Source organism: Acyrthosiphon pisum, chromosome X (genome assembly GCF_005508785.2).
Source record: "Acyrthosiphon pisum isolate AL4f chromosome X, pea_aphid_22Mar2018_4r6ur, whole genome shotgun sequence".
NCBI classification, from domain to species: domain Eukaryota; kingdom Metazoa; phylum Arthropoda; class Insecta; order Hemiptera; family Aphididae; genus Acyrthosiphon; species Acyrthosiphon pisum.
The window spans coordinates 28,967,913-28,979,924 of record NC_042493.1 but is presented as its reverse complement, the minus strand read 5'-3'; the positions used below and the strand labels follow the sequence as shown (position 1 = coordinate 28,979,924).

Here is a 12,012-nt window from a genome sequence, read left to right as displayed (position 1 = left end):
AAGCCACCGGATTCTACAGGAGAGTCGACCAAACTACAGTTTAAGTATCGAGGGCCCGCTAGTGATAACAGATGTATTACCTAACGATACGTACCGAGTGTCAGCACTACAGACAGAGGCTGGTAAACGTTATGTAACAGTAGTACATGTGTCACACATAAAAGGGTATCATTTACCTGACAATGAAGAACCATTCGAGGGGAACAAAGATAACGAACAAGAAGATGTACCAACCGCTGTAAACGAAGAGGTAGAGCAGACTGAGTCTGTCAAGATACATTCCAAGCGAGAGAGGAAAGCTCCTGTTTGGCATGCATCGTACAAGATGTGATAAATCAAATGTGGTAAATTTTTTTTTAATAATTAAGTATTATAAGTATAATGTAATAAAATGAATTATGTAATGTTAAGTATCATATAATATTTGTTATGTTATGTTGTATCTTTTGTATTTTTGTATGATTTTTAAGTTGTTTTACTTTAAATGTTTTGAAACTCTTGTTGTAAGCCAAGACGGCTGAGGGCAGCCTAAGAACAGGATGCCCGAATGTTATCAATATGTATATTATGATAAGGAGATAGGCAGTAGGGACCACTGTACGCGACCGATCAGTATCGATCCAAGCGACGGATGTGATGGTTCTCAAGTATATGTGTTTCAAAGTCTAGTTAATTAAAATAAAGATCAGTATTATGCAAGGCTGGGCATTAACGAGTTAAAAAGTTAAAGTTAAGTTAATAAGTTAATTTTATATTAACTTTTTAACTTAACTAGTTAATTTTGGCTTTTCATTAACTTAACTGTTAACTTACTAAATTTCTTTTTTAATTAACGTGAAATTAACGAGTTAATTTTTCATTTCAAGAAGTAAGTTAAGTTAATTTATTTTGTTTTTAATTTTATCATATTTCACTACTTCAGTATATTTCGTTTTCATGTCAAAAAATAATTGTTTAAAGTAAAAAAAGTATATAATTCGAATTTAACTAATATGGAAACACTGTATAAAATATAAACACTATAATCTATAATTTAGTTTTGGGTTAGAAAAAAATTAAGTACGTTAGCGTTGTATAAACAAATTAACTTTTTTTTAACTTAATACAATGTTAACAAAAAGTGTGTATTAACTTTTAACTTAACTAAGTTAACCTATAGTTAAATTAACTTTTAACTTTTAACTTTTTGTTATTGGTGCATATTAACTTAACTTAACTGAGTTAAAAAAAATCATTAACTTGCCCAGCCTTGGTATGATGTGCCAAATATTGTGTGTTTTTACAAATTTCTAACACCTATGTCAACAAAATTCTAATTTATTGTTATACCTAAGTAGAAAAAACTAAATTTCCACAAAGATAATAACTAGTAACTAGTAATAATTATTTGGTATCGGAATAGTGTATGCGGGTATCGGTTTATAGAAGAACGCAGCACATATTTTTATCGCTGTATCAACAGCAGTAATGTACAGTACACGGCTATTACACATTTACACCACTACATATCAGTCATCAGTGTTATCACGGCTATAGATTCTATCTATTCTATGGTATAAGGTATATGGTGTGGACTTATCTGTGTGATAACGTAATTTATTATCTAATTATCAATATTATTATTCTGCGCGGAGTGTTGTTAATTGTTATCATTTATCATATCATTAATAGTCACGTAATTTGTACGTTGTGTACTTGTGTTCTTGCGTTTTCACTTTTCTTATAAATATATTTTTATTTTTGTTTAAAAATATGAGTGGCTCAAATAAAGAAATTCCAACAAACGTCAAAAAGTGGTGACTAATTATATGCTTACTTCATGGCTTACTAATAAACGTTCAAAATTACAAAATAATGAACCGATAACTTCTGCTACAACTACTACAACTAGTACAATTATTACTCATACTACCTACGATTGTCGATTCAATTTCAAAAGATAGAGAACCTGTGAAAACGTCTATTGCTTCAACCTCAACTAGTGATTCAAACCAGTCAAATTTAAATTGTCATGATTTTAGTACAGACATAGCAAATTATTTACATGGATCAAATACGTCTGATTATATTAAAGTTAAATTACTCGAAATGAATAATATTCCTCCCAATGAATTTGTGTATCCTTTTAGTGTCCATTTAAAAAAAGGAAAAGAAGAGAAACGTTACTTAAGAGAGGAGCTTTTCAACACTTCGCAGGTTGTATATTATAAATTAGTATTAAAATTTTAATAAAATTTTATTTCACAGCAATACCATTGATCTTTTGTTTTAGAAACAATGCTCATGCTTATGTTATATTTTAAGCTTTAATTTTGCTTACTTTGCGTTTGCTTACACTATAAATTTATTTGAATAATGCCATAATGCGGTAGTCATTAGTTTGCTTTCACCTAATTGCTTGCTATTTATTTCATGATTTTTAGATTAAAAACATGGTTAAGGAGCCAAATGGGACAAAGCAGATTGACTGGACTGGCATTAATGCATGTACATAGAAATATAGATGTAGACATAAATAATATAATTGACCGGTTTGCAAAAAACAAACGAAAAATAGATTTTATTTTATAATATTTCTGTACTTATTTATTATTATTAATATTATTATTATTATTATGTATAATATAATATTTCATTGTATAATTGTATTTATTTATTTATTATTATTATTAATACCGTAGGTATAATATATCGATTTAAAAAATAGGTTCGCCCCCCCCCCCCCCCTTGAAAACTGTCTAGGGACGCCCCTGGACACTGGTAGTAGTATATAACTGTGATCGGAAGTAACACTCTACTATATTTGTAGAATTTTATGTAGCGTTGCTGCAATACACCTAATATAGCAAAATACTTAAGTGCGCTAGAAATTTATGGTTAGCGAAGCAAAAATTTACATTATTTTGTCGCTTATACTATTATTAATACTAATACACTCAACTTATATTTTGGTGATAGTTAAGATAATATAACAACTACCTATTTTATTTATTTATTTATATTAGGTATATAATAATAATACCAATAAAATGTTTAATAAGACATTTTTTAAGAATGTAGCAAAAAATAAGCGCTCTACATTTAAACAATAACGTTAGAAGCTGCACACTAAATTTAAAAAAAAAAGACGTTTTTTTACATATCAGAGTATTGAGAGTTAATATTTTATCAGATAATTTCATTAATATTGAAATTATAGAAAATTAATTAAAACATTTTGTGTTTATTGGAATAGACATAGCTTATGAACAAATAAAATATTATTCCTCTTTTCTTATTTATTATAAAATATAAATTTTATAATTTTAGGAAGACAAAATAATAGAAATTATCAGTCAACAATCATGTGCATGTACACGGGATGAAAATGGCATAAAATTTTGGCCACCATTGTATATGCAAAGATACATGGCTGTACAAGAAGTTATTGAACATCCTATTTGGAGTGGTACAATAAAAAAAGTATGAATATTAGAAATTAAAAATTTGTAATAATATGTTAACAACATTATAATATTTCTAAAATGTAATTCTAGGTTGTCGATTTTGGTTGTTCCGAGATGGGTTTATTTAAATGTATAAAACCAATTCCAGGACTCAATAACATTATGCTTGTTGATGTGGATTTTGATACATTGGATATAAATCAGTTTAAGGTGTTACCAACTAATAATGATCATATATCAATGCATGAACGTAAAGAGCCTTTGACAGTAGATATTTATAATGGTAGTATTGCTGACCAAGATGATAGGATGTTAGGTGTTGATGCAGTAATATGTATTGAATTGTAAATCTCTGTTATAGGTTTTAATCAATAAATTAAGGTATTAATGTTTTATATTTGATTTATAGAATTGAACATTTATATTTGGACGTTCTGGATTCATTGCCCAATAATGTGTTTGAATTCATCAAACCTAAATTAGCTGTGTTTACTACACCCAATGTGGAATTTAATATTCTATTTCCAAATTTTACAACACAGTTTAGACATGACGACCACAAATTTGAATGGACTAGAAAACAATTCAAGGAATGGTAATCATTCATAATAATAGGCATTTAGTAATTAACTATTGTGTATATACTAAAATTTGTTTATAGGGCAAAAAAAATAATTACTCGTTATCCAGAGTACGCTGTACAATTCGATAGTATTGGAGCAGGTCCTTCTGGTACAGAAAATATTGGTTGTTGTAGTCAAATGGCCATTTTTTACAGGAAGGATATGACAACTTCTCCTGTTAAACTTATTGTAAGATGTTTGTGTAATTACTTTTAATTGTTTAGGTACTTGATAGTAATTATATATAGGTAACCCAAAAAGAAAACAGTAAACACAAACTTAAAATGTCAATATATATTTGGGTGATTTGTGATAAAATGAAATGTAGTCAACTTGTGATATAACAAATTTCAAGCTAACAAGAAAAAACTTTGGTATATTGAAAGTTTGCTAACCCAAAATTCGTTAATTAAAAGCTATTTATTTTTACATATTTTTTGTTGAGTTATTATACACTAACAGACATGTATCTTATCTTCATAAAAAATAAAAATTTCTAATAGCAAATTAATAATAGCAAAAATGTGTTATATTGTGTGGGCTTTGACAAAAAAAAATGTTGTACCAAAAACCAAAATACATTAAATATTTTAATATCATAAGTTACAAGATTTTCAAGTTATATTGCTAGTTGACTGTATATAGTATATAGTTGAACTTGTTTAAGATGCTCTTCTAGGGACCAGTAAAATATTTGTCGAAAACCGTGTTACAAAAGAAAACTAATACATGACTAAAAAAATTATATATTACTAGAGCTAGGATTTTAATGACCTAAAAAATACACAAAAATCTACTAAAAGTATTAGAATAGATAATTTTTTGCTGTATTTTCGCTTTCCATTTCCTTCAAATATTGTAAAACCAATTTTTTGTTGATATTTTTGTTTTACAACATAAGTAATTTCTTGATCTAGTGGCTGTAATTAGTAGTTTGAGAGTCATATCTAGGAATACAAGCATATTATCCAAGGTCAATTATAACATGTTTAACATTTTCAAAACCTAAGAACTTTTGAAAATTAGTGTATTAAACTGGAAATCGTCTTAAACAGGTGTTCTTATACACTAATAAATAATATAAATATTGAGTAATACTAATTATATTGTAGAAAACAAGAATAATAAAATCTTTTATAAAGGTTAAAATTAATTTAAATTTAGGTGTTAGGTATGTATAATATTATTAATTAATATAAAAAGAGTACAAATTTATGTTGTTAATATTGAAATAATCTATACGTATGAAAATATCGCAGACTGCAGAATATGGCGGAAATCTTCTTTATTTCTTTTGCCGTTTGTTTTGACCCACCCAAGTTCTCGGTTTCTTTTACATTTTTCAGTTGTATCTGAAAATCTGTGTTTTGCATTTAATCCTGGCTGTGGTATTGGAAATGGTTTAAATGTTCAAAATCTTAGAAGTCGATTCTCTAATACCTCTAGATATAGTGTAATTTTTAATTTGTTACCTGGTTTATTGAAGTTGTATAGTATAGTTTATGCTTCCTGGGTCTTCTTATGAATATTTTATTGACAGTCCTCCCTTTTCAGGATTAATACGTGATGCTAATATTATTATAAATTATTTCCTACTTATTTTGGTTAATATTAAGTTTTGTAAATTATAATGTATATCATATAATTTTGGTTGAGACTTATCAATCAGTGGTGAATGCTGACTCCGAAGTATGGACATAATCATATTTTATCATTATGTATTATAGTAATACACATTTATCCCAAGGTTAAATATTAAAAAAAGGTTTTACTTTCAATATAATATTAATTATTTCTATTTTATTTATAATTAATTAATCACACACAAATTAGTTTTTATTTATAGTAAGACTTTAATTTAATACTTAATCAATTTTAATCAAGAGTTAGTATAATATGATACATCGAACATAAAAATTATACAAATCATTGACAAAGTGCAACTGAATGAGCATGCTCTGGTCGTTATTATTATTTATTAAAAACAATTAGTATATTTCTATTATGTTTATAGACATATGTTAATATGGTGGAACCTTGGTATCTCAAAATTTCTGTAAATCAAATTTTTTTTGGGCCCTTCGAGTTACCAAAGTTCCACTGTAATATACTATCTATCAATATTGTGATTTATCGATTGTGCATTTGTTAGTACTTGGTATTCTCAGAAAACACAAAAGCTATAAAATCCATATTCATTAATTAGAAGGTTTGGTTGGTGTTCCTGTGATCTTTGTTTTGGATAGGTGCTGCAAAAACAAAAAAAATTAAATAAATTCTTTATAGACGTTGCAATGTTTGCCAGGTCAACTACCTATACTCTATTCAAAATAAGACAGTGACCAGGCAGCCGAGTTGTGCACATGGGCGTGGCTTTGTTCCGTGGCAGCGCCTGATGTGCCGCCGTAGTGGGTACGGCATCGGGCTGTATGTTTGACCGCCGCCCGACGAAAACTTGTCGCCGCCTGGTCACGATCTTATTTTGAATTGAGTATAGTATAATATATTATGTTATCGTTAAATTAATTCTACCAAGTATTTATTATAATTATATAACATTCTCATACATTAATAGAAAATATTCATATAAATAGTTAACATAGTATAATATTTTCAGGATTCTACTCCTTACAAATTGTTGAGACGAGTTGACTATCCATATGAACTTGATGATGAAAATCATTCGGAACGGTCCATGTATGAAAAGTTAGGAAAATTGGTTTCTAAAGCTTCATGCAACAAGAAATATGTTCTTGGCCACAATATGGAAATACCGTTAAATTAAATTATGCCATATGTTTCAGATTGCTGTTCATCTATAGATAAATTAGAGTTTGTACCTATATATTAAATTTAATATTTACCATAAATAATGTATGAGAATTGCTCAAAACAAGTTTTATTAATTGAAACAATTGATCATAAATAACTGTAAGTTAGGATTGTATTGGTAGATCAGATTTTTTATAAACTAATTAAATGCTCAGGATAAGGTTATCTTTTAATTTAAAAATTGAACAATAAAATAATGAAAATATTAATCAATGTTTAAGTTTTAAGTTTACATGTAGAGGAAACCTGGATAAGATGGGACACCTAACTTTAATTGTATTTAAGAAGGTTAATATTTTATTTTATTGAAAAAATAAAGATCCTTTATTATGTAAAATTATGTGTAGTTACTAAATTTTCTTATATCAGTTCTGTTATATTATTATTAATTATACATACATTTTTACCAAACTTAAAAATTGATTTTTGTCCCATCATGAACCATGCTGAGGTAAAATAGGACATAGGTATATTCATTACAAATACAATTAATTTCATATCATATAGGTGATTAAATGTTGTTCAAGATTAAAATATTTGTTCATATGTATTGTATAAATACATTAAAAACATACAATTGATGTACATTAACATTTATCAGGAAAATTATAGTTATAGTATTAAGTTTCATATCTAATGTCTAAATGATAATACCTATAGTTATATTTGCTTATAAAACATTTACTTTAGTATACTTAGGTATATTCATACAACAGGATAAATATAAAGCCGTATTTAAAACTTAAAAAAAAAAATTACCCCATTGTATTTTTCCCATCTTACCCCAAATAGTAATATTTTAATTTAATTGTATCTATTATTCTTAAAATAAGGATGAACTCCACCAAAGTCACACTAATAGGAACCTAACAAGGCTAACCATTAAAAGTTATACAAGACTAGTTAAGAATAAACAATTATTTAATTACCTATTCATTATTTGATATTTGCAAAGCATTAAGGATGCCACACACTGCAGCGGTGGCGGTAAAATTGTGTCCAGACTCATTTTGCCTTAACTGCTACCGCCACTGCTGCAGTGTGTGGGGGCCTAAAAATATATAGAAAATATATAACCCCATTACTATTAACTTAACTTAATACATGATATAATTGAGATAATTTCAAGAGCTGAATCACTAGGCATCCATGTTCATTCTATAACATCGGATATGGGAGCTTCTAATAAATCTATGTGGACGAGTTATGGAGTTCACTGTAAATCAAATGGAAATGTGAAAAATAGTATTCCAAACCCATTTGAACCAGAACGTAATTTGTATTTTATGGCAGATGTTCCACATTTATTGAAAATATCAAGTAATTGTTATTTAACAATAAATTTATTACAATACCTGATGATATTATGATAAAAAATAATTTAACTTCAAATATTGTTGGTTATAAACACATAGAGAAACTTGCAAACCATCAGGATGATCTAGAGCTGAAACTAGTCCATAAAATTAATGTGAATGATTTTAAGAAACGTAATCATTTTGATAAAATGAAAGTCTCTAAATCAAAAAATATTTTAAGTACTGATGTATCTGCAAGTTTACAATATCTTGTAGAAAACGAAGGATACATTTTTTATAAATAATTGTAGCTTAACTTAGTTATTTTGTTAAAATGAAAGTTATTTGTAAAAATATTCACGAATTTTCCTATTATGATTTATGTGATTAATGAACTGTATATTATTTGTATTGATATATCTGAAAACCGTGACGGAGGTATATCTACCGACGATTGTAGGTATGTATATTATTGTATTTATTACTATACTATAGAGACATAATATTGTAATTACTAATTAGTAGTATTATGCTATTATAGTGAATAGTGATTATTATTATTTATTTATTACTTATTTGGAATATAACTAGGAAGTTTATATTTTCTATGAAATGACAACGGTTATGACTTATGATGTATGTTACATTGTTACTATAGTGTACTGTGTACATTGATAAGTAGGTAATAACTAATAATACAATTTCCAGAACGGACCTAGTTAGTAATTTCTGATACGGTGATACTTATACCGTGTTTCCTACAAGCTACACTCTACATTCTTTTAATATTATATTGGGATATAAAGAAAATAATATATAAGAATTAATTGTTGTCAACTTTATAACTTTATAAGTCTCTACATTATATAATATATTAATATCAATTTATGTAGTAGTGTGTCAATTGGTGTGGGTATGTGACTATGAGGATTCCAAGTTCCAACAGTGTAAAATATATATAAATGATTATAAGAAATACTTATTGAATTTTAATAACAATGTTTTTTCAAAATTATGATCTGCTATAGACCCTCTTCTTATTTTTATTCTTAGAACCCTCTTCTATAATTTATATTTTAAATATAAGGTACAGCTATAACAAGTATTTATAAAATAATATAGTCTGTGCATTTGTTATTAGTTTGATTTACTTTAGTCAGTTCCTTTACTTGATTAAAAAAATCAATTGTAAAATGGTTTGTATAAACTATTGTAGGTAGGCATGATTGTTGTTTTATACTAATTTATTAATATCTGTATTTAACCAATAATTATGAAATTCTCTATCGAAACGGTTGGGCCAAAACTACCAGCTTTAAAAGCTAACGGTGGCCACTATAGTTACTTGAAAATGTCTGGCATAATCATCAGCTTTCGTTTGATACCTATTTCGATGTTTCAGGTCAAAACCCCTCGACATTTTCAAAAGTTAGCGACCACTTCATAGCGACCACTTAATGACTTGCAAATGTTAAGAAGGGACTTGCAAATACTTGCTAATCATTAGCTTTCGTTTGTTACTGATTTCAAAGTTCTGGGTCAAAATTGATGGGCTACGTGAAGTTGGTCCAACTTTTAAGTATTTAATTTCACAGTGAAAGTTTGGTCTTGTAAATTCTAAAAATAGGCCAGAAAAATAATGCCATAGATTTTAAGACAATTTCAATATTTAGGTGTGCTAACTTCACAAACGTAGCACAGATAAAAGGAATTGCAGCACAAACGAAAACCCCGGGTTTAATCTCAAAATGTTTAATGGGCATGCCGGGGACATGGTATAAATATTAATACTGCAATAATGTAAATATAATATTTCCATAATCTATACATTTATTTATTGTCTTTTTTTTACGATCATGTAATGGAATTTCGATTTCAGGCATTCAGCCAAAACCACTACCTACTGCGTTATACTTCAGACGCCCAGTAGATACGTTCTTATAGCTTTATCCTGCCGGTGACGGGTATTGTATATTATAGCTATTTCGTACATAATAAATAATATTTATTCGTAGAGTAGATAATAAGGTAAATGATAATTATTCATTAACTTGTTTTTAATTTCTCTCGATGAGTCTGTTTAATAAATTCACGTTTTGTACCCTTATATAATACTCGCTAGTCGCTATCATCAATAGCCGCTAAACAATTACAAATGATTATCATTTTTATTTTGCCTTTTAAAAAAGCATTGATTATAAATACAAGTGAATATTAGTAATATTAATTAATGCGGTAATATGTAGTTATTAATGTTAGTTAATAGGTAGGTACTCTGTATGAAAGTGTAGGACGTGTTTACAAAGATCAATGTTAATATTTGAAGCGCAACCAGTTACAAAGAAATGTACCTACCCAATGGCGCCGAATCCATGTATTATGTGTGGCAGCCGGCACACCTATTTTAAGGGGTGGGTGTACCCCCAAAATTAGGAAGTAATCGTAATCCTAAATATAAAAAAATATTGTACAAATATAAGAAAGATGACTTCCTAGTGTGTCGTAGTGTGCAGTGTGTACTGTGTGATAATGTTTGAAATAGCCAATAACTAATTAATATTTTAATTAATAGTTTTACCATTAATAAATAAATTATAGTATTATGTATAAAAAGTCAAAAATCTATCATAATACAGTACATTTACTATTTTTATTTTAAAAGACGTGATAAAACAATTAGTTCCTATGTTCCTATATGTCCACTTAAAATTTAGATTATGTCAAAATATTTATTGTATATCTTATTGATACTTAATACATGTGTGCACTAAAAAAACCTATCTTGTGCTAAAAACGCAAAAATGAATGTATAAATAGAAACATATTATTGTAATTATGATATTGACTTATATAATGTTTTACCGAATCAAAAAGACGATCCATGTTAACCCAATAGGCTTATAAAACGATTTTGAGAAAAAATATTTAATATTTAATTTTCGGGGGACATACACATTTTTGCCTCTTAGCCATCGAAATGATTACATTTAACACATAATTTTGATTTAGTATACCTAAATCTGTTTTATCAGCATGTATGTCCTCGATGGACGGGTTTATTTGTATAATTAGGTATTTGCATAAAACACTACGTGGTTTTTTTCGCTAGCGACTCATCTTAAAATATTTGTGAAACTTATATTTATACGGTAGGTATATATTATATGTTTATTAATTATTTATTAGATAATATTATTTATACATTTATACAATTGAATAGGTACTATTGACTGTTGAGAAAAAGTTTGGACTATGTCAGGTAGAGATGTTAAAATACGGTATTTTATTTTTGTTTTGTATAATACCGTATTATACAGGTATTATACCAGTATTATACCGTATAGAACCTTGCCGTACCTTAAATTATAGGAAATTTAACATAGGTTATAACCACATTGTTAATAATGAAATATGAATTATTTTAAAATGAATTAATCGAAAAAATGGGTAAAAGTCAGAAAAAAATTAAAAAACACATAATACAAGAAATATTTTAGACCTAATTCACCAAATTAATATTTAGTCATGCTACCATAATGTAGGTACCATATGTCCATACACCTAGTGACTAGAAATAACTTAAATTTAAAATTTTTTAATTTCAATTCACTTTTCATAGTAAATTATATTCTTTAAATATCAAATAAACTTCAAAAAAAATTGGGATTTGAGTAATCTTATTATCTGCCAACTAGTATATAAATATATCTACTAACTTTTTGGGTTCCACACTTTTTTCTTCTTGTATGTACTAAGTACTTATATCTAATGTAAGAAATTTAGTAAAAAAAATTTATATGAACTAAATTATTT

At 27.4% G+C, this 12,012-nt stretch overlaps 1 protein-coding gene across 1 annotated transcript; it reads left to right on the top strand.

The window, feature by feature from the left end:
* The first annotated feature begins 1,656 nt into the window (after window positions 1–1,656).
* On the top strand, window positions 1,657–7,241 carry LOC100162178 (small RNA 2'-O-methyltransferase). Its single transcript, XM_001950315.5, has 6 exons — window positions 1,657–2,196; window positions 3,310–3,462; window positions 3,537–3,790; window positions 3,856–4,041; window positions 4,108–4,258; window positions 6,687–7,241. Exons 1-6 carry the CDS (start codon window positions 2,089–2,091, stop codon window positions 6,852–6,854), a joined length of 1,020 nt encoding a protein of 339 aa, XP_001950350.1. The 5' UTR covers window positions 1,657–2,088; the 3' UTR covers window positions 6,855–7,241.
* Window positions 7,242–12,012: the final 4,771 nt, after the last annotated feature.

Bases quoted from the DNA above. Each gene is read 5' to 3' on its own strand.
- LOC100162178 (XM_001950315.5), top strand. From the start codon at position 2,089: ATGAATAATATTCCTCCCAATGAATTTGTGTATCCTTTTAGTGTCCAT. The intron at 2,197-3,309 runs GTTGTATATTAT...TTATAATTTTAG, and splicing joins AGCTTTTCAACACTTCGCAG to GAAGACAAAATAATAGAAAT. The intron at 4,042-4,107 runs GTAATCATTCAT...ATTTGTTTATAG, and splicing joins AGAAAACAATTCAAGGAATG to GGCAAAAAAAATAATTACTC.